At 40.6% G+C, this 27,399-nt stretch overlaps 1 protein-coding gene across 2 annotated transcripts in view; it reads left to right on the forward strand.

Annotated features, from left to right (window-relative positions):
* CERS6 (ceramide synthase 6) overlaps positions 1-27,399 on the forward strand; it is a 120,525-nt gene that overhangs the window by 78,555 nt on the left and 14,571 nt on the right. For both annotated transcript variants that reach the window (XM_068686769.1, XM_068686770.1), the window contains exons 5-8: positions 3,683-3,733; positions 5,902-5,994; positions 11,773-11,901; positions 17,283-17,389. In XM_068686769.1, the coding sequence (XP_068542870.1) occupies positions 3,683-3,733; positions 5,902-5,994; positions 11,773-11,901; positions 17,283-17,389 (380 nt within the window). The remainder of the gene's footprint in view (positions 1-3,682; positions 3,734-5,901; positions 5,995-11,772; positions 11,902-17,282; positions 17,390-27,399) is intronic.

The following is a 27,399-nucleotide window of genomic DNA, read 5'->3' on the forward strand; positions in this document are numbered from 1 at the left end:
ATTGGAAAAAAAGTGAACAGTGAGATACTGTTTAATTTAAGCATGAAGAAGATTAAATGCAAAACAAAACAAAAAACCAGAACTGTTAATTATGAGTAACTGTCCTTCTGCTGATGTTCTGAAAGGTGCTGTTCACTAAAAGCACGAAATTTTCAGTTCCTGGGTAATAAAAAATAGGTGGAAGTCTTAAATACTTTTATGCGTTGCAGTCAACAGAAAAATTATAGTCTCCTCCTCCCCTGCTGTCACAATTGCATTCCCACATAGGTAAGCTGTAAAGCCTGGAAAATGGTGGGGTGGCCGTCACCTTGAGCAGGAGATCGTGTTCTGCCTGCGGTGAGAGCACACAGCTGCTCATGGGGAACAGAGGAAACAACATGCAGGTATAAGATGACAAACCTTTCAGTCTAAGGTTAAGAACAAATTAGCACAGCATTTTCAGGGCTCAGTTAATAAATGCTGACCAAGAGGAAATGTTCTGGCCTCAGCTGTACTACTTGTTTCCACAAAGAACAAGAACCTGCTCTAACTTGATGAAAGTAGAAGTACAAGTGCCATAAGGTATCTGTGCATGTATCAGCCAAAAACTAGTGAGGTGGGTAGATACTTGCCAAAAGTATTTGTTACCTTGACTTTAATTGATGCTAAAAACACTATTTTCCATTGCACTTTATAATGCCTATAGCTGTCGGAGACAAAATCATGTAAAGCTGTATCCAGGTACATTAAGCAAGCCAGATAAAATCTTGATCACAAATGGAAGGGGATTTATTATTACTCTCTTTAATCACAGTGTTAGAGAGACGTTTGATGGAGCATTTGACAGATATTCCTATAAGGAAAGTAAGAGAAAGGAGTTTTTTTCCTTGATGCTGTAAATGACAGCAGATTCAACAGCTGTTTGTCATCCTTCACTGTCACTGATACCGCACTGATCAGACACTTTACTGAAGTGTGGTAAAGCTTAAGTCTCCATCTGAGCTCCTTTGTTATGTAAGGGAGGATTTCAGCACTGGGGCTGGTGCTTTGTGCCTGACATTATTGGTACTGAAGTTTTTAGTATTGTTTCCAGCTTCAGGAAGCCTTTTTGTTATCAGGTTCCTTGCATTTCACCTCCTTCCCAGGCATTACACTTCCATTTTACTTCTTGTTCTCAATATTTGGGTATTCAGTAGGTAGTGGAAACAGTAGCATGCTTCTTTTGTTCATCAAGAAAGGGTCTGTTGCCGAGCCAAGCCAGTGACCTTTTCTCCCAGTCTGTTGTGGGACTTCCCAAGTAGAGCTGGGCTCTGCCCAGCAGTGAGCTTGTCCGGTGCAAGAAGGTTCATGGGTTTGTCCTGTGAGTGCACACAGGGTTCAGCTGAGCCCTGAGCATGCCTGCATCAACTCCCTTCTGGTTAGTTCGCCCACGTCTAGGTGCTGCACTGCAGTTCAGGATTCTCTCCTTCCAGCCACAGCCTACCCAGAGTATCCCTCAGCTCTGGGGGTCACTAAGGGACGCACCCCACTGTTCCAGCTGGAACCACGTCTTCATGGAGAAGTGAGCTTCAGGCTAGGGCTGCATTGATTGTGGAGGTGGGATGGGGAGGTTGTGCTTACACTAAGTGCTGTTTCTTAACCTCTTCACTCCAGGGCAACTGCAACCAAAGTCCAGTGCTACTACAGCAGTTACGGTCAACTCTGAGAAGCTGAGGCAAGTCAAACAGGGGAGACAGGGAAGGGAAGAGAGGTGGGAAGGTGGCGTAGATCCCCCACAGTGTTAGCCCTCACTGCCTGCTTCATGCCCACCTAGGATCCATTAGGTTTCCAAACAGCAACTTGGAAGCATTTTGCTGGAGGTGGTAGCGTGGCTTGCTGAGCCTTCTGTGGCTCAGAAGCAGCAGATTTTCTGCACATATTGGTCTCTGAGACTTAATAATAATGCATGGAGTGCATTGCTTCTCAATTTGTGGTATCCTTTCTGGCTTTGTGGTAAAGTCTTTCTGGGTTCTTCCAGTGAGGCTTATTTTATTTAGTATTCAGCATTTTAATTGAATGTAGACCTCTGTATCTGCAGCTAGCTCCTATAGCAAGCATCTCTCATAAGAAGCCTCAATACATCATAATATTTGACAGAGAAAAATGTGCATTTTTTCCTAGCACCTGTAATTTAGATAGCAAAATAATTGGGTAGGAAGCATCTCTTAGTTCTAGCTGAATCTGATATGAAAGACAGTTACAGCTTTTCAAACCTGGCTAAAACTATGAATTATCCTACAATATTTGTATGGCTCTAATTTAGGCAGCTGTCAGACAAAAATTCTGTATATTAGAAACAATTTTAGAGAGTCTGTGTCTGTTTCCAAAGACCTTTTTTGTTGTGGGAAATGAAAGGAACTCACTCACCACAGTAAGTACCACAGAGAAGTTTGAACCGATGAATTGGTTGCTGTCCCGAACAGAGAGATGGAGAGATTTCAATGGACTTTCACTGTTCTTACAGCCTCATGAGAGGCACATCAGAAACTCCAGGAGGTCTGTTACTTGTAAATGTTGCTCAGGTTATTGTAACAAGTATCCCTTTCCATTTGAGGAGCAATGGGGGTGCAGGTGTGCAAGTTTTGTTCTGTTTTCTGAGTGAAGGATGCATTCAAAAAACTAGGAAGAGCCTTTAATAGTCATCTTACTTCAGTTAGCACACAAAGACTCTTTGGACATTGTGTAAGACAAATCATAATCAGGACTAAAGTACCAGTTGGGAATTGGGCTATAATTCTGACTGCCATTTGTAGTGTATTTTAATACGGTACAAATGTTTCCTATTTATAAAGACTCTACTAGTCTGATTCTCAGCTCAGGACTTTAGGCTCCAGATCAACATCCTGCTTAGTGTTCATTTTATTTGGTTTGATGCTCCTCACATGCTGTATTTTACATGCGTGTGTTGTTAAGCTTTGCCTGAGCTGGACTGCTCCACCTGATGGTGAAAGCAAGAAAATGCTTTCTTCCACACACACGGGATTCGTTTGGGACAGTGATCTTAATGAAAGCATGTAGTGCTGTAAGGGTATGTGTGTCTTAATCCAGGGAACCTCCTAACAATGTTCTGCCACCCTTATATACGCATGTAGGGAAGCTAAGGTTATGTAAAGCAGTTGCGCAAATATCTTGAATCCACAGCTTTCTTTTGTGTTTCTAATGAGATACCCAGTGGGTGGGTACTTGTGCTGTAGACGTGTGTTTCTCAGTCCAGATGCCTCCAGAACCTGAGATGCAGCTGTGCTTTGCAAGACATGCATAGCGAAAAGGAGTTGCTCCTGCTAGTGCCTAAAAAGGGAAGTGTGGCTGCTTGGTTACTGCTGGTTTGGACATTTTCTTATTGTCCATTGTAGACATATTTAACAGTTGAAGATGTTGGGTAGAAGGGTTTGCCCATATGTTGTTTTCTACATAGAGCCTATTCAGTTGCACAGAAAATGAAGATAAAACTAAAGAACTCTGAAAGAAAAAACTGCTTACAAGAACAGATTTAAAAGGCTCTGTTATCTCTTGTGGCATTGAAAAGGAAATAATCGTATAAGTCTTTTGGAAACAGGAAAAAAAGAAACAAAACAGGATACGTAACTGAGCTGCATGTCTCCCAGTTTTTTATTTTGTCCAGCATGTTATGTACAGAGTGTTTATTTTTTTCTTTCTCTTTCAGACACCGTGGCTTTGGAATACCAGACAGTGCTGGAATGGGTACCCATATCAGGTAAAAGCTACAGCTGCCTAAAATCAGAAATGGCATCTCTGCAGTGCTCTGTTTGTACTATGGTGCAGCTCTATGGCAATATGTTACTGTGAAGAGGCTCCATGGTGTTTCAGAACATTGTTAGATGCTCACTGTCTTGTTTGTGTTCAAGATGGGAAATATGAATATAACTATCACACCTATTTTGATATGAATCACATGATCTGAAAACAGATCTGGGAAATCTAACTGTGAAAGCAGACATCTGCCACAGTGGAGGAACGGCCATTTTTTTTACAAAGTTCTGAGGATGCTGAAAGTTTTAGCAAAGCCGGAGATTCAGCAGATTGAGAAAAGTCATTCAGAAAGTGAGTTACAACTCTTAGAGGGTGGTAATTATACCTGCTATATCGAAAATCATGCTACAAGTTGACAAGGTCCAACAGAAATTATGTAATGAAAACCATTATTAAAATCATTGTCTCAGAGACAAAAAAAAATCTACTGAGTGCTCATCAGGATTACGTACTGGTTTTTCAGTTTGACTCTTCTTTTTCTTAACTAAGTAAAACTTCTAATCTCTTGTTTGTTACAGTCCCTTTGTAATTTATTCAACACAACATTGCAGAAATACAGCTGGACTTACAATAGATACGGTCAATTTAATCATTTGGGCGACAACTTACCCATAAGTGCAGAACAGTCCTATTGAATTAAGTCTATAGGGAACTGAAACCTAGTATTTTGACTAAGTTAAACTTAGTTAAACTTAACTTAAACTAAACTAAAGTTAATTAAACTTAAACTTAACTTAAACTAAACTAAACTTAACTAAGTTAACTTGGTTAACTTAACTAAGTTAAACACTGTTGATCTTTTCATGGAGGGAAAGCCTCATTCCCCCCCATTATCATTGTATATGGGTATAGAAGTTCTAAAGTTATTGTTAATAAAGCAGCTGACTATCTTAATTGTTTTACTAGAGATTTTCCCTGGTGAGTTTTCTTGCAATAATGAATTTAATAGTTGCAGCTCATTACTACCATTGCTAGCTCATGTTCTTGTCCCTTTTTATTACACCTAATTAAAAGCTTACTGACTGTATCACTAAATCAGAAAAGGATTGTATTGGCCCAGGCAATAGCTTTAAAAGACTGATTTTGAGTGTATACATTTTCATAAAGTATAAGCATATGTCTATATTTAAATAACCCATAGGCAACATTCAGTGGGCACCTAAAGACTGTTTTTCAACTAAAAAGAATCAGTCTACAAAAGGGAGTGGGAATAAAAGAGGCAACTGAAATGCCTCTTGCTAATTGAAATAGCTCTTGCCCTGCTTGGGTGTTTGGTTGGACCAGTTTTCTAGAGATAGTTCTTGAGAGATGCCCTCAGAAGCATCTCCTGTGCCAGGGCCCCTCTCTGTCTGTGATGGAAGATATGACTAGCAGGAAATCATGAGGAAATTAGAGTAGCTCCTAGGACTGCCTCCTAGGCTGGGGGCTAAACACCCTATGCATGCCACCAACTACCTCCTTTGAAGTTACCCCAGGTTGGTTTTGGTTGTGAAAAAAACTCTGTCTTGTTATTTTTACTTCTTTTGCTTTTAAACATTTATTTAATAATGTTTATCAAGCAAGATGCCTGGGTAAATTTATATATTTTTTTCTTCACAAATGTTAACATGTTCCCAGAAAATGGTTACAATCTTTAAAGGAGGGCCTTAATATCAGAAAGAGTTAAACCTGTTTAAAAGTCACATTTTTAACATGTGCAGATGATATTATATACTGGTATCATATTTCTTTAATCTGCTCTATTATTGTTTCTTTTGCTGTGCTTTATACACGCATTAATGAGGTACACCAAGATGTTTCAAGTAATCTTTCAAAACAGAGTATGAATGGGCAGAATTTAGTTTGTTCTAGGTTCCTAATGGATATCATAATTTTTTGGTATTACGATATTACAATACTGTAAAGATTTGTCAAGAGGGTAGATTGGGAAGCTTTTTTTTTTTTCCAGAACCATCAAAGTTCAAAAGAGGCAACCATCATCATTTTTCTTGCATAGGATGCTTATGCATAATTGAGTAATCCCTTGATGATTGCACATCTGTCCTATAGACCTCAGATACTTGTAATATCAGTTAGACCCTCTGTTAACCTTTTCTCATCTCCATCTTCCAGCCGCTGATGCCCGACCTTCATTATTACTACATTGTTGAATTGTCATTCTACTGGTCCTTAATGTTTTCTCAATTCATTGACATCAAAAGAAAGGTAAGAACATCAAGACTAAAAATATTGAAGGCTTTAAACACATACCTTGACCTGAGGAATATCTGTATTATCTGTGCAGTGGAACTTGCAGATAGTTGTCACTGAGAAACTGGTGTTGAAGTGCTTGTTTCATTCTGTTCCTTGTTACTATGATGTACAGGGTTTTTTTTCTGCATACGGGAAGAAGAGCCTGGTATAACCAAATATTCAAAGGGAAATGGCATCAGCTGAAAAGATCTCCTGCTCTTAAACAGTGACTTGAATGAAATTGATCACATACAATGTATTATTTCTACTAAGAGTTAAATGATGATATATCACTGACAGAGCAAGGCTACCTCATAAATTCATACCATCTTTTTGGTAAGATCTGTGAAGGCTTTGAATTTATTCTGTGCAGGCAGGGGAAAAAAGGGATATGTTTAATATTAAACACTGATGCTACATCTAACCTTTAGTTATCAACCAAACCTCATAATTGTTGAGGTTATCACTGCAGAAATGTGCTGTGTCTAATCAATCCCCCTACATTCACATTCAGCTCTCTGCTCTGAGCCATTGGCTGTACTTCTCTTTTTTGTTCTTCAGGGGGAGGAAAATTGAACAACATTGCAATTGCAACATTACATCTTTAAATAATATTTAATTGATTCCTGACTAGTTGTTTTCCTTGAAACGTAGTTGGAAGATACCTGAGCAGCACCTAGGTATAGTCAAGTACAATTCTGAAAAGGTCCATTGTGACAGTCAGTAACACCTTTCTTTGATATATCTCCTGGGAAAATGCAATAGCTATTTCCCTTGTGACTTGGAGAGCTTGTTCCCATTGGTGAGCTGAGCACAGAGTTAAAGCCTGATCCTGTCCATAAATAGGTGCAAACAATCTTTTGCAATTCTGTCTCTCTGTTATATATAAATGACTTATATATATATATATATTTATACACACACATACATATAAAAATGACTGCTGAGAAGGCTTCTCGGCAGCCTACGGTGGAAATAGAAGGGGAGATGGAGGTGGAGAAGTGAATCGCTATCAGCTAAATAACACTTCAGTCACAGATTTGCAGTGCTTGACCCCAGAGCACTAAGTCAAAGCAGCATCCCATACATCTGCGGTGTGTGAGCATGGAGCATCCAACAGAGTGGGAGCACGGTATCTGTAGTGCAGTGATAGCAAGTCAAAAGCCTTTCATTATAAGCACCCTGCAGGAGACAGTGGAGAGAGATGCCATATATGTAAATAAAGTATGAGATCACGAACCAGTTTGCACTGTGGAGGCAGTTCTTTTTGTATTTTAAACAAAATTGATAACTAGGAAGATCAGACTGGAGAAATGTGGCCATGTGCTGGTGTCAGACAGTAAAACTGCTGTGTCCAGGGGCAAATGCAAGCTGTCAAGGCAACCCGTGAGTTGAATAATGTTAATGCTGGCAGCTTACAGTAGTTGACAAACAGTAGTAGCACACGCTCCTGGGCATCAGGGCAATGGCAGCCGTCAGCCGGATCACAGCACAAAGCCAGAAAGTCCTCTCTGACAAGACAGCTCAGGATGTAGAGGGATATCAGACAGACAATGTATCAGGCTAGCGGGAACAGAGATGGTGCTAGGAAAACATGAGATGAGCCTCAACGCCCAGATCTCTCACATCAGGCATTCAGGAGCCCCAAATACATGGGTATATATACCAACAAGGAAAGGCTAAAAGTGTTACAAGTTCTCAACCTGTCAAATAAGGCAAGGGCAAGAAGTGTGATATTGGCCCAAGACTGAAGCACTTGGCAGATTTTGAGACCTGAAATGTCACAACAGATTGGCCCTGAAGGCCATGTTCCTAAGCTACTCTGTGCGTTGCGAGACCCTCACTTCACTAGGCCAGCAAGTAAAGGTGCCAACCGAGTTAACGCTTCAAAGCCTGCAGGAAGTATGACCTTGACAGAGACACCAGCTCTTGCAGCACCATCATAGTTCTCTTTTAAAGAGCAGGTTTAATTTTAGTTTTAAAAATGTGGAAACTTCTTAATGTACTCAGTATACAACGTGAGATACAGAGCTGGAAGAAGCAGCATATTTGCCAGCTAATATCAGACATGGCGATACTTCATGATAGTTTATGCAGAGCAGATTAACAGTTCTCAACCCTAGAAAACTGTTGATATTTTCTTGTTACTGTGAGAGAAATACTTTTATCTAAGTTGTGGTTATCATTTTAGATAGTTTTAAATTCAACAGGGACCGTCTTGTAGTCTGGGAGGATCAAAAGTGCCCTAGCAGCCTCGTACACTGTGGGAATTCAGCCAACTGCTTTTATGCAGCTGGCTTTCTCAAGGCAAGGTGCTGTAGGTCTTCTCTGAAAGTGCCGGTGCTTGGCACTGCCGTAACTCCAGCACTGGTCTTTTACTTTGTGTAGCTCAAGAGAAGTGCTACATACTGTTTTCAAAGTCTTTTATTCTTCCCTAACAACAAATGCATGCCTTTAAAATGACTTCCAATTGGTATGCTGATTTTCAAATACCCATTTATCTTTATTCAGATTTTATAAGTTCCACCTGATTGTCTCTGCCTGGCTGAAGAGATATGAGCAAAATTTTAAGACTTTTGCCCATACCTGCTACTGGCATCAAGTTAAAGCCGTGAACTGAGTAGATTAACTTTTACAGTTTCATAATGGAGTGTTATTTGCTTCATAAACATCTACTCTGTTGCTGTAACGATGTTCTATTGTTAAGAGTTTCCATCCATTTTCAAAAACTGTGATCTAGTATCTTTTATTATTATTATTATTATTGTATCTTCTCTCTCCTGCTTCCCATACTCCTTTCTGTAAAACACAGAGAAAGATAATTAGATTGGCGAACTGTGTTACTCTCACAAGCCCCTGATAAGTTTTAAAAGCAGTGAGGCTTATTTAACATGCTTTCTGAATACCTGAAGTATTGCTTGCTACAAATACATTTGAACAGTGTATTTAAGGGAATTTACAAAACTTGAACCTCAGACTGTTTTAACAGGTTTGTAGAAGATCTGCAGGCACATGCCATCTTTAAGAAGTTACAGCTGGAGGCTATAATTGTGCTGTAAATAAATGCATCTTGTGCAAATGTGCATACAGTTCAAAATATATTTTAAAAGGAAAAAAAGAAACTGTTCCTGTACAACTACTCATCTACTGTGTATGGATGAAAGTGCTTGAGTGAGCTGGGAACACAAGTGCCTCTTGACATTATAGAGACTTGCAACATCAGTTTCTGTGTATTCATTACCTTTATGTGTAATTAAAATCTAACACATAGCATCTTCAAGTATAGTAATAATTACTGACATGAAGAAATGGCACAAATGGGAAAGGACAGACCAGAGTAACAGGAGTATTCTTATTTATATCACACTGCCACTTTCTTCTAACAATTTTCAGTAGGTCAGTCCGGCATCTCTGTTTCAGAACTGGCAGGGTCAGACAGCTGTCTCTTTTAAGAAACATTATCAGGGAAGGAGTTCCCTGGACAGCATTTCTGTAAGTAGTCTCATGCAGAAGTGCAGAAGACTGCTGCCCAAGAGCATTAGGTCTGCTTAGGAATAATCCATATTGTCAGGAAAGCCTTGAAGAGTTCCCAAGAGGGACTAGAAATGTAGTGATTGTATAACATGAATGTGGCATCTATAAAAACAGAGGAGAATTTCTGCTTGGCTTCCTTGCTCATTTGGACTGCCAACGTGCAAATGTAATTGCAATTAGCAGGAAAATAAAAGACAGTGCCATAGCACTTGCAGCTGAAGCAGGTAGAGTGCTAGGCTGCAGAATGGCCATATGGGAACGCTAGCACCTTACTAATACTCCTGGGGAAAGGGTAGGTGCTTTGTTTTTCTGATTATGGCAAGGTCAAATGGTCCCTATGTGGGGATTTCTGGTTACTAAAATGACTGAGATATCACATCCCCACTCTCCAGTAAGATCCTCAGAAAGAGAAAAACAGCTTATATTTTTCCTTTTATTCAGTCTGTTTTAAGAAAATTGATTTAAAGCAATGGCTTGAGATGCCTGCTGAACGTATATGATTGTGCTTCAGACTGCTGGAGAACAAATAATCTGGCTGAGGAATGTTGGATGTATATCAAGCTAGGATACAATTTTATGCTTTTAGTCTGGTTGTGGGTTTGTTTTTTCATCTTTGTGTTGGAAATACTGGCAGTGCCTGTTGATGAGTAGCTGTAGAAATAAAGGAGCTTGTAGCACTTGATAGCTACTCAGCTCCTGGGAGGAGGTCCTTTCCCTATGAGGGCAGTGAGTCAGCTCCAGCTGCAGGTTTTTTGCACAGCCTCCAGGTGTGCAGTGCGGGTGAGTGCTGGTACTGGAAGTACAAGTGGCACGGCATTCCCTTAACACAGAGGTGCCTGCTCCATTCCCAGGGAGAGGCAGCGTGCTGCTAGTTACTCTTCCCAGCACTGGAGAGAGAGAGCAGTGGGCAGCTGTAGCTACAGCTGTCCCTGTGTTAGTGGGGGCTCACCAGCACTTTCCCTGAAGAGCCTCAGACCTTTCTTCCCTTTGCAAGCCAGGTTCTGCCTCTCCAAAGGCTGCACATCGCAGCTTCAGTTTCTCTGCTTTGAGCCACTCAGCTGGAGACAGCTCAGCAGGACTGGCACATAACAACTGCCACAAAGCCAAGCACTGCCTCCCAAAATGTTTGGTGAAGAAGAGCTTGCCTGGAGGAGCTGTTTCTCGTGGCTTCCTGGATCTGTTCCCTTAGACAGCCCTGCATGAGGGCCACTGCTGAGAGCTGCTCTGCTAGGTGGGCACCTGATGCTTGGAGGTACTCCCCAGTCAAATTATGTCTGTGACCTTTCCTTTAGGGTTTTGATACTACATACTCACGGCTGTTTTTGTTGTTGTTGTTTGTTTATTTTATTTTTTTCTTTTTTAAAATGATTTGGTGCCTTGCAGAGAAGAATCTCATCCCTATAGGTTCTGTTCTCCCAGTAATCAACCTGGGAGCTTAAGCCAGGCAGACTGGTCCTTCCCTCTGCTTTGCCTGCTCCTCAGCATGTGTCTGGGAATTTTCTGGTCCAAGAGTTTTATTGTTCACACTTTTTTTCAGTAGTAACAGTTACTTTCTGACCAAATAACTCTGTGAGTTACTGGTTTTAAGACCAGTTAATCTGCATCATTTGGAAGGCAGTAGCTTAGATCTGAGCAGGAGGAGCTGCACCAGCTAATTTAAAGACTTTTCTGACACCAACACTGTGTGAAGACAAAGCAGCTTCATTAAAAAAAAACAAGTGAAAAACTGGAACTGGGATTCTCAGCTGTGAAACTACTCAGTTGTGCTTGGCAGGTGACTGTCAAAAGCTCTTACCATGGTGGAAATATGTTTCTTGTATTTCTGTAGCTATTTGAACTCTTGTGAATGATGCATTATTTTGCAGGCTGCATGTTGATTGCTGTATAAAAAATATGGTGTAATTTATTTATAAGTACATGAGGCTTTTCAATGTAACTTCAGTCATAAATGATTCATTTGGTTAAATTACTATGAACTGAGAAGTGTAGGAATTTCCTAGCTTTCAATAATCTTTTTACCTTTTGTTAACATACAATTACCACTTTATTCAGTCTAAGTGAAATATATGTATTAAGTAGCAGGATCTTTCTGTAACATAACCATAATGCTGGGTTTAAAAATATCCATCCATTTTTGTATAAGAATATTGAATCTCACTGTTTGGTTCACTGTTGTTTTTTTGTTTTGATTTTTTTTTCTGCTTCTTGCTGCTCCAGGATTTTGGCATCATGTTTACACATCACATTGTAACAGTCACCTTGATAACCTTCTCATACGTAACCAATTTGACACGAGTGGGAACCTTGACCTTATGTCTCCATGATGCGGCCGATGTTGTCCTAGAGGTGAGAAAATACGTGTGTCATCAGTGTCTCTACATGGTACTCTGAGAGCTCACGTGTCAGTGGCTGGAATCTATTTGCTATGCAGAACAACTATTCCCTCAGCAAAGAGGCCAGTTCAAGAAGGTAGTGGTGATTAATATAGCACATTTCCTTGCTCAAATACATTACATTTGTAGCAGTGCATGTTTGTGCTTTCAGGCTGGTTTATCCCTTGGTAAGTTGCTTGTATAGATCAGAGTCTGGTAACGCATTACATGCTGTGGAGGGTTACAAGTAGATTTTAAATATCACATGGTAATGTCAAAAGTTAAAGATTGTGAAATCTGGAAAGCGGTGGCTGTGTTGGATAGAAGCTCCTGTTTCTTGACCAGTCTGAAGTGACGAGTTGAGGGAGAATCCTGTCTTTCAAAGAATCAAGGTGTCATTATTTGATTCTTCTGTGCTTTGCTGAGCAGGGGGCACTGGCCAACTTCTCGGCTGTTCTGTGTACAGGCAATGAGCTCAGTGCTGGTCCTGAGAATTTTCCAGGTTCCTGTGCCTCCTCATCTAGATGCCAGTATGAAACAGCTGGCTTTGGAGAAGAGGGAATGATTGATGCTCTTTTAAGTCAAGATGGTCTCTAACTTCTGTAGTGGCAATTTAGAGATTTTCTCATCCTGTACATGTATCCATTTTTAGACTGCTCTGAGTAATGCTAGGATTGCTCTGTGAACTCTCCAGCAGGATCAATTAATAACTGTTTTGTCTACAAGTATTTTTAAAGTAGTTTCAAGGATCCTGTTATGCAACAACGCAGCCTCACTGTATGATTCACCTATCTCAGAATCAAAATCCTGCCATTTTGATTTGATTATGCTGCAACTGTTTTTATTTTTTAATCCGTTCTTAATGTAGAAGTCACATGACTGCCTGAGGCAGAAGGTAGCAGAGAATATGTATTTCTGTGGTTAGAAATAATTACATCTTTACATTTTTTTTTCTGTTTTAGTAACAGATCTGTGTATATCCATTCTACTGCCTGCGAATTCCCCCAAACTTTCTTCATTACTCTTTTCTTGCCACCAGAAGGACATTCTTAACATTGCTCATTTCAGATCAGACCGGTGCTTGTGGAATGAGAAAACTACCATAGAGTAGCTGTAGTAGGCTAGCTAAAACCTTACCCTGAGCAAGCTGAGATATACATTTTTGATCAATTTCTCTTGTTCATTCAAAGCCCAAAAGAAAGAGAAATTGCTATTCTCACATGATATGAAAACATTCAGCAAATACACTTCCCCATGAGACATAGTCTTTAGTGGCCTTCCTAGTCAATTTGTTCAGTCTGTTTTACCTGGAAATACTAAAGCCACTTATAAAGAACAAGAATCACAACCCCAGGGAAGCATTTACTAAGAGAGCCATTATGACTAACTCAACAGACTTTCTTCTGCCAGGGCAGTGGGTCACAGCCCCAGTGCTGTAGGAGAAAAGATGGACTCATATGCTTTGGGACATTAGTGATGGAAAGTCAATGCAGAGGAAGAAAAATATTTAGCTGCAAAAGAAGCTGGTAGAATTTCTTGCTATGACGGGTCAGTTGTGCACCTGATCTGTTCTGTGTGTTACATATTTGTAGAAATGGAAAGCTATTTCCAGAGGCCACTAGACTTTTTCCACCTACCTATTTCATAATGGAATACACCCAATGAAAAGCTGATTGAGGATGCAATCATTTTGCTATTATTGCAAAAAGTGGTATGTGTTGGTGGAAATACTGGAAATTAGCTTTTTTCCACAGATTTTAAGGCATTTGCAGGTAAAGAAGAGTCATACATGTAGAATTCGATAAGAGCAGGGGGTATTGTCTTCCTGGACTTCAGTAAAACCTTGGTTGCTGCCCCCATAAGATTCTCATAGAGAAGCTGCTAAAGCTGGATGAGCAGACAGTGAGGTGGATCAAAAATTGGCTGAATAGCCGTGCCCCAGAGGGTAGTGGTCAGTGGTGCAAAGTCTAGTTGGAGGCCAGTAGTGAGCAGGGTACCCCAGGGGTCAATAAAGAGTCCTGTCCTGTTTAATGTCTTCATTGACAATCTGGACAATGGGGTAGGGTGCACCCTCAGTAAATTCACAGATGAAATGGGGGAGAATGTTGTCTCATTCAGGGACAACTCAGCCAGAGGGCTGAGCAGCTGACCAGATGGACATTGACAGGCTGGAGAGGTGGGCTGATGAATCTCATGGAATTCAACAAGAAGTGCAGAGTCCTGTGCAGCCCCAGGCAGCAGTATGTGCTGGGGTCCACCCAGCTGGAAAGCAGCTCTTCAGGAAAGGAACCAGGATTTGGCAGACACCAAGTTGAATGTGAGTCAGCAATGTGCCCTTGCTGCTAAGGCTAGTGGTATTCTTGGCTGCATTAGGCGAAGTATCACCCGCAGGTCAGAAGAGGTGATCTTTCCCCTCTGCTCAGCACTGGTGAGGTCACACGTGGAGTCCTCTGACCAGTTCTGGGCCCCCCAGCACAAGAGAGACATGCTGGAAACTGTCCAGTGTATGGCCACCAAGAAAATCAAAGGACTCGAGCACCTCTTCTGTGAGGAGAGTCTCAGAGAGCTGGGACTGTTCAGCCTGGAGAAGAGAAGGCTCAAGGGGAATCTTGTCAATGTATAAAAATATCTGAAGGGAGAATGCAAAGGGGTCAGAGCCAGACTCTTTCCAGTGGTGCCCAGTGCCAGGACCAGAAGTAATGGGCACAAACCGGAACACAAGAGGTTCCCTCTGAACATCAGGAAGCACTTTGTAGGTGATGGAGCACTGGCAGAGGTTTCTTGGAGAGGTTGTGGAGTCTCCACCCTGGGAGATCTTCATAAGTCACCTGGAAGCGGTCCTGGGCAACCTGCACTAGGTGCCCCTGTTTGGACAGATAACCTCCAGGGGTCCATTCCAAACTCAGCCAATCTGTGATTCTGTGATTTTCAGGAATCCATGGCTGTTCTCTTAGGTCTCAGTGAAAGTTATCTTAAGCCACTGAAGGATAGACCAAGCACAGGGTCACTTGCTTGCCTAGGAAACCAGTACATTAGCTTAAGTTGAACCCTAGGTCACTGAGAGGCTATGTTCAGCATCCTACCTAAGTTGTTTAAGGGGTCTTAAGGATCTTTGCACTGCAGTACAGCTTGTGGGTTGGAAACACTGTGAATTAACCCACTACAGTAGGTAAAACCCCACCAATTTGGAGACCTTGAGATCCAGATTCATTTACCTTCCTACTTCAAACGAACACTGACATTTTTTATGCCAGCGTATGGATGTGAAGTAGTTGGTTGCTTCTGGTGTATGAGCCTCACATAGCTGACTGTTGCACCAGATTCCTTTCTGTCAGGTTCCAGCTATTTCCTAACACACTTTTCAAAAAGAGCAGGGAATGGACACTTTAGACCAAGGCAAACAGCTGCACTGTAATATAAATGGGTTTAAATAGACCAGCAAGGGTGTCTGTAAGAGCTAGATTGCTCAGCTGTCATCACAGTTTTTAAGCTTTGAAAATGGTGTTATATTGTGCTACGTGGCCAAATTCCATGCAGCAACATACTCATTTTCCCCCTTTTTTTTTTCTTTTTTTTTTTTTTTTTTTTTGTAGTAGCAGTAGTTCTGTATCAATTTTATTTGTAAATTTGTTATTTGAGAACTGATGACCCAGCAGCTGTACTGTTTTTGAGAAATGGCATGATACTACTACAAGTTGCTATGGCAATATCAGCTCCACACACCATAAAACCAGCTTTTTTAGGCTGCCACCATGGAAATACATCCAAAATTCCTAGCTGAACTTTCAGTCATCTGAAAATCAAGATGTTAGTAACTCCTCTGCTTTACATGTTGGCATCCAGAGTGTTCTCTTTTCCCTAAACCAGACTGTGAGTACAAACTGCTAGGAAACTCATTTGTGTCCAGCAGAATATAAGACTGATTCAGAAGTCATGTGATTTCTTTGCAGCACTTGTGGCTTTCCTCATATTTTGTGAGCTCCCTAATCTGTTTTCTGTTAGTAAGGATATCCTTTATGTTCAGGTTTTGAACAGAAGTATTGCAGACAGTATGAAATATCCTAAGGCACAGGTTGATTTTGGCATCTGGATTGTCTGACATAAGCATTCAACAGTTACAGATTAATTGTGTTCATACTGATAAAATTAGACAATGCAAAAGTATCTCACCATTTTAGGGACTTCTCTGGTTTGAATTCTGCATTCAGAATAGTATTCTATATGCATAACTGTAGTTATTTTGCTTCCTCTTAGCCCTCTGGAAAGTCTGTGCAAGTAAGCATTTTCTGAAATAGAGTAGCTGGATACAGTCCCCTCAGAGGGACACAGACAGTGGCCACTTAATAGGGCTCTTCATGTATTTAATTGTGCAGTGACTCTCTGTAGACTTTTGGCACAAAGCATAAAGAAAAACTGTTCCTTCCTTGAAGCAGATGCTGTAAAATAAGTAATTTTGCTTATGCACATGAACTTTCTGGAAAAAAGCATAGATGCCTTAACATCTTGCTTGTACATGCTGTTTTCTCCAGAAGAAAAGAGGTAAGAGGACAAGGCAACTTTAGGAAAGATCAAAGTTTTAAATAAAAGTTTGATTAAAGGTTCTATAGCTGGCTTCTCCGCCAAGGAAGGAATCAAAAGATGGCATTACGATATATGAGAAAAGCATGTAAAAATAGGCTTAGGGCAACAATCTGGGAGAGCAAAAATGAGAGGGCAAGGAAGAAACAGGAGCAGTAGAAAGCCATGGAAAAAGATTTGAAAGAGGGGAGTATAATCTTAGAGGTGGAAACTGCTCCATAGAGGCCAGGAAAAGAGAGAGACTATGGGAGAATATAGAATATTGGGCACAATAGAGGATTTGAGAAAATTTTGTATATAAAAAACACTAGAAGATGGAGAGCATGGGGCAGCTGGAAGATGGATAGTTGGTGAAAATGAAAGTGGAGCCTAATGGGAAAGAAGGAAGTGTTTTATTAGGTCAGGTTCAGAAGAATAGCATATTGGGAAGGTGATGAGAGATGGGTAGGTTAAAAGGCTGGGGACAAAAATAGCACAAAAATAATGGAGTTCAAAAGAAGGTTTAGAAGAATTTTGTGAATCTGAAATTGTAAGATTTCAAAAAGGAGATGGAATAAGTGGAAGAAGTACTCTGTTTTCATGCAATCTGTTTGTTTTGTTTTGTTTTTGAGAAGACATTTTCCAGCTGCTTGGTAGAGAGGAGTTACAAGGTCACTGGGAGGTGACCAATAAAAACGTTAGTGATTTCATCAAAATTTAATTTCTTCCTTTTACAGCACAATACCAGAGAGTTCAGTTGTCCTCACAGAAGTAAACAGACATTTCTTTCTTTTACAGGCTGCCAAAATGGCAAACTATTGCAAGTATCAAAAACTGAGTGACCTTCTGTTCCTTACGTTTGCCATTGTCTTCATTGTCAGTAGGCTTGGCATATATCCTTTATGGTGAGTAAGCATATCATTTTTGTCTAATGCTAAACATCAAACAAGTTTGGAAATAGCTATGTTATAATTGAACATGATTCATTGACATTACTCTGTTTCCCAGAGCATCAAGGAGAGTTTCAGACATAACCAGGTGTTGTAATAGCATATTTACTAGAGTGCCATTATATTTACTGTGTGCTAGACAAGAAACATATGGGGCTTCTGCTGGTTTTAAGGTAGAAGTGGATTGAAAATCACATGGCTTTGGGTTAGCAGGTAGTTTTTTGTTCTGGCAAGAAGTTAGAGGGGGAATATGATATTAGTCTCTGAAGATGCTGACCAGAGGCTATGCTTGAAGCTAGGCTCTGCTCATTAGCTTTTAGTGCACGCTTTATAAACAAGTTCAGCTTAAAGAAAACACAGGGAGCTAAGGAAAGTTCAGCTCTGCTGAATTGTGTAAGGATGTTATTGCCATGCAGATTTGTAATACTGCAGAGTACTCCTTTTTCACCCTTCCTTTGAACTGGGGGTCCTGGGGAAGCTGTATAATACATGCATCTTCAGGGTAATTATACAGGTGGTAATGTAATCTCACCTCTTCCCAAAGGCAGTCACTTCCATGTGCACTCACTCTCTCTTCCTAGGTGAGAACACATGCATCATACACACAGACAGACACAGGCATTTGGTTCTTTAGCTAGGATCTTCAACATCCAGAAGGCTGCTGGCGAGTTAGAAGACAGCCTGATGCACACCAGTTCAGAAACCCATTCAAGTTTCTCTGCAAGCACAGTATGAGTTACCTTTGCCAAAAAAAGAAATGCTCCCACACAGGCCAATGTGTTCTATGTATGAGCAGGGCTGGGAGAAGGCTCTTTTGTGTTCAGGATCTTTCCTTTCTCTAGTAGGAACAGAACTAACCCAAATCTCTGTGAGACCAGGAGGGGTTTGTCATTACAATAGAAGATGATGATGATAGCTTTGGTTTGGCAAACCAACAGAAATACCAGAAATGTTACCTTTGGCAAAGGTTTAATTAGAGGCATTACCACCAAGCTCCTTATTTAAGCATACAGATGATTTACAGATACTAATATCAACCTCTGTCACTTTTTCCTCCCAGATCCTATATAATGGTATCTCTTTAGGGGTTTGTTCAGTGCAAACAGGATAAGACCAAGGTGCCCTTAGGGAGCTGTGTCATCAGGTCATATTAACAGTAGAATGTAGAAGTCTCATTTAGTGTTTAATGATTCCAAAGATAATGTGATAATGCCTAGTCCCTACTGCGCTGTGAGTTGGTAAAGCCCCATGACAAAAGGAGAAAAGGGATAGATGCACAATATGCATATTTAAAAGTGCTTGTTATTTTTTCGAAGGAACAGTGATTTATTTCTTAAACAAGTTTGCTTCCCTTTCTTTAGTTGTTTCTCAAAGCTAACTTGGCCATACACTGAATTTCTGTAAATAAAGTTGATTTTTCTATCTGTATGATCTCAGACAGGGAAAATGGTGGGACGTCTGCTAATAGGATTTAGTCTGTCACACCCTGTCTTATATTAGGAAATGCAGTGAAGACCAAATTCTACCAGTGCAGCTCTGCCACTGGAGACTGCAGTGTACATGATTCTGCTTCAGAGAAGACTCAGTCAGACGATGACAGCTTGAAATAGAAATCCCACTGCTTATTCCTCTCTTCTCTAATGGCTTTAAAATAATAATAAATTTACACTCCTTTTTGAGTGCTTTGAGTGTGTTTTTTTTACAGAGCTAACCTGGGAGGAATACAGAGCATGTAGGGATGAGGTTAGGAAAGGTAAGGCCCAACTGAAATTGAATCTGGTGGGGATTGTCAAAGGCAACAAGGTGATCTTCTATAAATACATAGGTGACAAAAGGAAGACTAGGGAAATACAGACCTACTGCTGAAGGAGACAGGGCACCTGGTGACATGGGACCTGGAAAAGCCTGAGTCTTGGGCAGCCTGCTCTAGGTGACCCTGTTTGAACAGGGATGTTGGACCAGATGACCTCCAGAGGACCCTTCCAACCTCAACCCTTCTGTGATTCTGCAAGCTGCCTTATGCATTTATCTGCAGCACTAGCAGAGTATTTAAACCCCTCTCTGTGTTATTTGAACTGGCAAACAGGGAACTGCTGACTTTAAATTTTGTTATTCAAACACAAACTTTACCAGATCGCCGCTGTGTGCTTGCCTTGCTGAATAGTCAACAAAGAGCAGATTAATCTTTTCAGAGTGCATGATTTTGAAGGAGGTCGTTAGTCCTTTACGCATTGAACTAGAAGCAGCTGCCTAATATGCTTTTTCTCTTGAGACATCTGAAAATCAGCAAGGTCAAGTTTTTCCTATCTTTTACATCCTTAATGTGGTAGTCAAATTTTGGAAAGTCTTTTAACTTTTAACTGTTTTAACTATTTTAACCCTTTTAACTATTAACCTGAAGTGTTTAAAATAACACTGTATTTATAACCATAACTGAGGCTCAGAAACTGAAGGTCCATGCCATCTAGAGTGATTTCCATGAAGTGTTGCAGCCAAATGTTACCCTGCAGGAAGCCTTTGCTAGGACTAAGCAATATTTTAAATTAAAGGTTGAGAGGAATGTGGTCAGCTTACTGCCTGCCTAATGCCCATATTTTGTTCATATGAAGCGTGGAAGAATGTGTCACCACACTTCTGTGATTAGGTGGTATCATTCAAAGTAGACTCATGAAGGCAGTGAAGGTAGAGGGACTGTGTGAATCACAGGGATTTAGCAGTAGACAGTGTACTCCTCTTTCACACATGGAGTGGTTACACTAGTGATCACTCTGCCTTTCCTCCCCCTTAATTGACAAAAGAGCACATTTATCTAATTTGAATTTGTGAATGGTTCAGTCATTTGTTTGAGCCTTCAAAATAGGATGCCGAACCATAAATACTGTTTGAATCACTCTCTGAGTCCACCTGGCACCTGATGCTCTTAGTAATAGTATTTGACAAGTCTGTCTGTAGCTTGAAATTGTCATTTTCATTATTTTTATACCTTTTCTTTTAGTATTCCAGCACTTCAGCTGTGGAAATTTATTGCTACTTTATAAATGGTCAGTATTCTCATAGCAAAAACAACCACATTGCAAGAAAAGTGAAGTCCTTGCTTTGGAGTACATGAAGTATAATAGGCTTAACTGCATGAGTAAGAAGCAGAATATCAGACTCCACTTACTTCTTGCCAAACTGAGTAAAACTATTTAGCCCCAAAATACCTTGTAGCAGAAAGGAATAATTGGAGAGGTATCTTCAGAAGGTGGCTCCAATGAAAAGGGAAGCTGTTGGTGGAATGTTATGTGCAAGGATGCTTCAATTACAGGGAATACAGTACAAGTATGGTGTGTATGATGTGTGATTTCTGATACCATCTTATTTCCAGACTATAGCCTTCATGTACATGCAGTTAATGGTTATCCTGATCTGTAATTATGAAGTCTAGAGGCAGCTTCGTAGTTCTCAGATGTAGTGCAGGCATTGCATGTGAGAGTCAGAGTTAGTAAGGATGAAGAATGGGACATACAAGCTTGTCCATCAAAATCCTTTATTTCTGTGAAGCTGCAGTTATAAATCTTCACCCCCATTAGCTTGCATGTCAGCAAAGATGAGTCATTGGAGTGGCAGCAGGCCAGGAAACATAGTTTTGCCCTCCTTTTCCTTGTTGCTGAATATTCAAAATAGCAAAATTTGATGCCTGATTAATATTACATAAATATGCAAATTTTTTTTTTCTAGCATAAAAACTGAGAGGTATAAAATTGGTGAGTGTGCAATGTAAAAGGAAGACTGTAATTTATAAGAAAACTTCCCCCACGCAAGAAGGCGAACATCCAAGGCAGGGTTCCAGCAACGTCGCTTATGAAGCGCTGGCATGCTCTTGTGCTCCAGCTTTGCACAAGTGCCATTTAATTCCGCATAAAGGTGCTAATAAAGAATTCAGAATGTATCAAATGCTGTTGTCTGAAGGTTGTTTAGCAGCAGGGCTAAGACAAAAGAAACAGGCAATTAGGTATATATTTAGCAGTCTTTCTACAGGCATCTGGAGTTCATTTCAGCAATAATTCAAAAACCCCAGGACACTTTCTGCCTCCTGCTGCTAAGCGAATGTAGGAGTAAAGCTGCTATTTCCACTGACAAGACATTTTGCTTGTGAAATTCTCCCACTTGCGCATAATCACTGTTCTAGCAAATTACAACATAAAATACAACTCTCTGCGAGTCGGGGGAACATGATGCCTTCTCAGGTGATAGAGGACTGTAGAGAGAATGAAGGCAATCTCAAACTGAAGAATTGATAGAAGTGATTCGAGCCCTCAGCTAGTCTAATCAGGCTGTGCAAAACTGTTACCTCGAGCCTTTCTTCATTTCAATAAGCCTTGCAATTCCTTTTCCCTAGGCCTCAAACATTTCTTTTTGATGTAGTTACACAGACAGTCTTCTCTGTTGATAAAGGAATGGTTTGCTTTTTGCTGCTGTTACGTTTTTCTTTCAGTATTCGGACAGGGGAACTCATGGGGCTGTAATATTTATTAATCATTTTTTGAGGTGTGCAGATGGCACTTCCATTCGAGGAGGCATGGGTCTTAAGAAGGTGATGCTGTGTAGCAGCCAAGATTTTCCAGTCTCTCCAGTTTTCTTTGTTCATTGCAGAGGTCGTGTTCTGAGAACTGAAACTCCTGAAGGCTGACTATAGAGGAAACCCAAGACTACTCACCTGCTTTGCTTATCTTTCCATAATATGTGGGTGCTTTTTGTTGTTGTTGTTTTGCTTTTTTTTTTCTTTTTGTTTGTTTGTTTTGTTTTGTTTTGTTTTTGACAGGGCTGTTTGTATAGATCTCCTAATGCTGTGAAGAGTTCAGTATCTGAAACTATTTTCACAAAGTGACAATTAGGGTATTTCCAAGAGCTTCAGTGGAAGAAAGGTGGCTGGCATGGAGAGAGATACAAGGTTACTAAACCCATTCTCTGTTTAAAAAACGTGTGTTAAGGTAACTGGAGAAAGGTGCAACTTAGGGGTTTCAAAGAAGGAAGAGAACACTTCAAGGAAAGCAAGGCTGACGATGACCATGTGCAGGCACCACGTTGTATACATGGTCTGTTCTGAAAGTAGTAAATTATAAATTCATGTTCCTTTGTGTTTCTCTGAATAGTACTCATATGAGTTTGTGTTTTGCTACTTTTAATTAATTATGTTATATGAGAACTAGAACACACTAAGTTTCAGGGAAGTCTTACTGGCAAGTGCCACTGTCAAAAGTCAGAGGAGCAGGGAAATGGTGTTTGCACTCATGAGATCTGTGAAGTCGCAGCATGCCCCCACTACTGTACTACATTAGAAGCTGTGAGCACAGACAGTAAACCACTTTGGTTAGTTGTTACAGTCTTGTGTAATGTTAGTAGGTATATCTAACTGGTTATTCCATTTGTGCATCTGTTTGAAAAGGTTCTGTCAAGAAAAAAAAAAAGGAAAAATAGTTCTCACTGTAACGACTCAAGGCTCTTTCTGGTGCCTGTCTTCTTATTGACTCCAAAATGCAGTTGCTAAATGGATATTATTTTTTTTTCTTATGCCAACAAATCCTGTATAAGCGCAGGTCTGGCAGACCTCAGAATAACTTGGTTCCATGTTATTCTTTCATTTTTAAAGCCCATGAGAGTACAGTCTGGTTCATGGCTGATTTCTAATTGCCTTTTCATGGCAGTGAATATCTGCATGAACCAGACAGGCATGGTGTGATCCTTGCTGAGTTAAAATTAACTTCTTTTCACAATGGTGTGCTGGAACAAACCCTAGTTACTTATTACCATCTTTCTCTCATCTCTGCATGACCAGCTGACTAGCCCTTCCTGAATTTCATCACTGATTGAACAACAGTGTGGAATACAGCACACAGTGGGTCTCCAAACAGTGATCCAGTATTGCCAGTTTGCACTGTTCTGTCTCCTGCCTTCTATCCTGCAATCAGCTTCTGAGTGAAATTGCAGCTTGAGTTATGAATAGGGCAGCGCAGAGCCCCCACTAGTAGCAGCTGCTTCAGAGATTTGCTGAACCTCTCTTTTTCCTAGCCTTGTCCTGTTTCTAGCTGATATTGACTGTTTTTGTGCAGCTCTTAACATGCATGGAATTTGAATCATCGTCTTTGATACTGTTTTTCTTTCCTGGCACATTTTCTGCTGTTCGGCCCTTTGAGCATGTGTATTGTGGGAAGGCAGCATGTGGACCCTGACAGAGGCACCCTGTTTCATTCCTGTGAACATATTGGTAAAACAGAAAGCTCAAACCCACAAGCATCCCACTACATCAAAGCAGTACGTGGGCACTAGCTAAAGCAAGAATTCTGGTCATTTACTAGGCATGGTAAGAATCCAGGTAACTTGATAAATCCAAGCTGCCCCAACCTCATCTGGACCCTATGAACAGTGTTTCATGATGGCTTTAGTTATTCTCACTGGATCCTGAGGCCAGCAAAAACCTTTCTAGCCTGGCTACTACTATGTGGACAACTGGGCAAACATCTCTAATTGTTCTGCTGTAAAATAAGCTGCTTTTTTATTAGGAAAATAAATCTCTTCTGACACTGTTTTAAGGTCATTTTGCTTAAAACATTGTCTGAAATAAAGAACGATCTAGGCTGTTTGTGGGTAGCAGATATTGAAGGAATAAATTCTTATTTTGATCCAATGTACTTGATTCCCAATATTATTCACACTGTCAGTGAGTGGATGCTGCAGAACTAGCAGCAAAAATTGTCTAATGTGCTTGTATTTCAGGCTGTTTGTAGCTTCAGGAGGTAACTTCTAACCAATTAGTTTATGAAGAGCATTTAATAAGTTTTTGGCAACCTAACTGCAATACATTTGAAGAAATTATAGACTTCAATGTATGCATTAAAAAAAAAAAAAAGTTTTATTAATTAAGTCTCCATAAATTTACTCATGACTCTTGTCTTAGCTCTTTAGCAGATTACATATAATGTTGTCATCCCATCTGTTTTTGACAAAAGGTTACCCAATGATGTCTTTTGTATTGCCTGGTTATTTTATTTCCTCAAATTGTTTACAGCACTTGTGAACTCAGGACTCTGAGTACTGTATGAATCAAAACTGAAGTCTTTGGAGTGCCGAACCAGCTGTTTACAGAGAAGCTATAAGAAATGGAAAGGTTACATGTGTCATTCACAATTGTGGGTTTGCAGTGTAAACAAAAAGAAGTGGCATTTGCTTGGTATTTCAGTTTCAAAGATTTTCATGTGATCACAACTGGAAAATATTGTATAAAAAAGGATTTCATCAGGACTTCCAAAGTCAATTCCTATCCTCATTTTTAGGTTCTACAGCCTGTTCCCTGTGGCTGTAATAATGCCTTCTGTTGTCAGGGACAGGCTGTTCAGACTGTGTACTCACTTTCCTTCTTTTATTAGGAAATCTGTCCTTTCTAAAACCTGAGGTCTGATTGAAAACAGGACAGAGACAATTAACAGAATGCTTCTTTTGCTCAGAATTATTCTGATGAGTGTAAATGTCTCAAGGGAAGGGAAGCAGCTTTGGTGGTGTTCCTGTGGCCAGATGCTTTAGCTGCTTTTAAGGCAGCTTCACAGGGCATGGTGACTGGAAAGGAGGCTGCACTGTGGGTTGGCTCTGCCATTTCAGTCAGCTGAAGTTCTCTGAAATTGCATCATTTGCAGGAAGGAAGGGAGAAAAAAAGAGGCTGGACACGGTTTTTGTCTAAAGGAGAGGAATGTGAGGAAAGTTTGCCCCCAAATACATTTTAAAGCATAACCTGTTCTGCGGAGGGGAGAGCTGTGCTAATGCAGAAGTACCACAGGCAGCCCATAGGAGTGCTGATGCTCTGGCTGGCTCTAGGTAGTTTCAACACTGGCAAATGTTCTGCCTCTTCTCACCCCCTTTTCTTTTAAAGGCTTGAACTGTAGCAGGGGTGTTTGCTGCTGGTGGGGCATATTTTATAATGCCACCGTGTTGATATAAAAGCAGAACAATGCTGCTTGTTCACTGCAAGTTGCTGTATTATGTGGGACATAAAAATTTTAGCTGTACAGAAGTGTGGGAATGGTAGTTAACTTACCAGCTTGAAATAGTAAATGGCTTTTGAGCACCGTGATCAACAGCTATGATGCAGCTAGAGTCTCATTAGTGCTCAGCTAGAAGGGGGTCATTACAGCAAAACACTTTGGAATAAAGTCAGCACCCATGTAAGTGAGCATATCCTGTTGGTTTTATCAGTGTTGCACAATGGCAGAGTGTGAGCTATGACAGCTATGAAAGTACAGATCACAGTTGAGGAAGCTGGATTGAAATGAAAACTGTTCAACACTGATTTCCGAGCCTTTGCCGTGGAGGAAGTTCTTATGACAGTTGTGGAGACAAAGGTAGAAGTCATAAGCTTTTTGTTTCCCCCCCCCCCCCCCCATCCATGTCTTTTGGCATTTTTTCCACAACTGGACCGTAATACCTGAGTCATTTATTTGAAGGATAAATCACTGACAGACGCTGTGCCACCACACTTCTTTAAGCTGCATGATTTTTTGTGTATTTTAAAATGATTCCATTACTCTAGAGCCAGGTTCTCAGAAGCAGACCAATGAATCCAGAGTGCAGTACTCCTAATGGGATATAAACCACCTGAAAGGCACTGGGTACCTGGCAGAGAGGTCACTGCAGCTGTGATGTTTTGTGGGTTTTTGAAATAGTTCTGGTTAGCTCCTGCATTAGAGAAGGTTTGGGTAATCTTTTTTCCTGAACTGTCTGCCATCAGCATCAGGGTGTGCTCCTAAAGCAAGAGGGATAAATATTCATTGCACACAGGTACTGCACTTACTTGTAGTTAACAGAAAGAGGCATGAGGAAGCCTTTTATTTCCTCTGATAGCCTGTTTTGCAAGGATTGGAAATTGGTCTCCTATAGTTTACACCGAACACCTTTCCTATTTAGAGAATAGCATGAACTGCAGGCAAAGGGATCTTGATAACATATTTGCATGTAAAAGTTTTATGTGTGCTTGGAGATTTTCAGATGTGGAAGTGTCGTTCTTAGCATAATGTTGTTTCTGCCTGTGTATTGTGATCCACAGGCCTGCACACAAGCATTTTGCCAGAATACATTACTGATACAACATTTTGCTGTGTATAATTACATTCTGCTAGGAAATTTGAATTCTTTCCATATCCTAGTGTCTATTGAAAGACTCTCCTGAGATTTGAGATTTGAGCTTGGATTGTGAAGGTGTCTATGACCTTGTATTCTTGTGTTTTTTCTATCCACAAGAGTGGAAATACTTATATTCATGCCAGTGGCTGCAAAATCAGTAAATGGGCAGTAACCATTGATGAGAAGAAATTGAGTGAAGAGAAAAGCACAGCTGAACCCAGGACAGTGACAGCTTGATCAGAACGGTATCTTTTACAGTACATCAAACATGAATAATTTCCTGTCCGGTGCATCATTTTAGTTAAGTAATTGGAAATCCTATTGATCTACACAGGGCTAAAAATAACATGGTCTCAGTGTCAGGGATGTGATTTCTGCCAAGAGGTATTGTTGCTGATTAGTGCTAGAGCAGGAGCCACTGGTCTGCACAGCAGCTGAGCCTTTGTATTAGTACCGCGTTAGGAGCAGCAGGCCTCAGCTGACCTCCAAATCCTCTGATATGGGGCTGGGATGGATGAGCAGAATTCCACATGCTGCTGACCTCCCTGATAAAACTGAAGTATGTGGGTTTAACGTTGCTCTGTGTATGGACTCAGGAGTTTGTCCCTTCTGTTGCTGCATTTTGTGGAGATGTTTTATCGACTTACTGTCTAAAGGAAGAGGGTAATGAGCAGCACCAATCCAAAAATCTGAGGATTTCCTCTGAGATGCTCTTGAAAGACCATCTCTCTCTGTCTCTCTCTCCTGTTCTGTCCCTTGTTCCCTCTTTCAATGATGCTGTGTGAGTGACTGGTTCTTCTGACTGTTCTCAGTTT

The sequence above is a fragment of the Anas acuta genome, chromosome 6 (genome assembly GCF_963932015.1).
Source record: "Anas acuta chromosome 6, bAnaAcu1.1, whole genome shotgun sequence".
In the NCBI taxonomy this organism is placed as follows: Eukaryota; Metazoa; Chordata; class Aves; order Anseriformes; family Anatidae; genus Anas; species Anas acuta.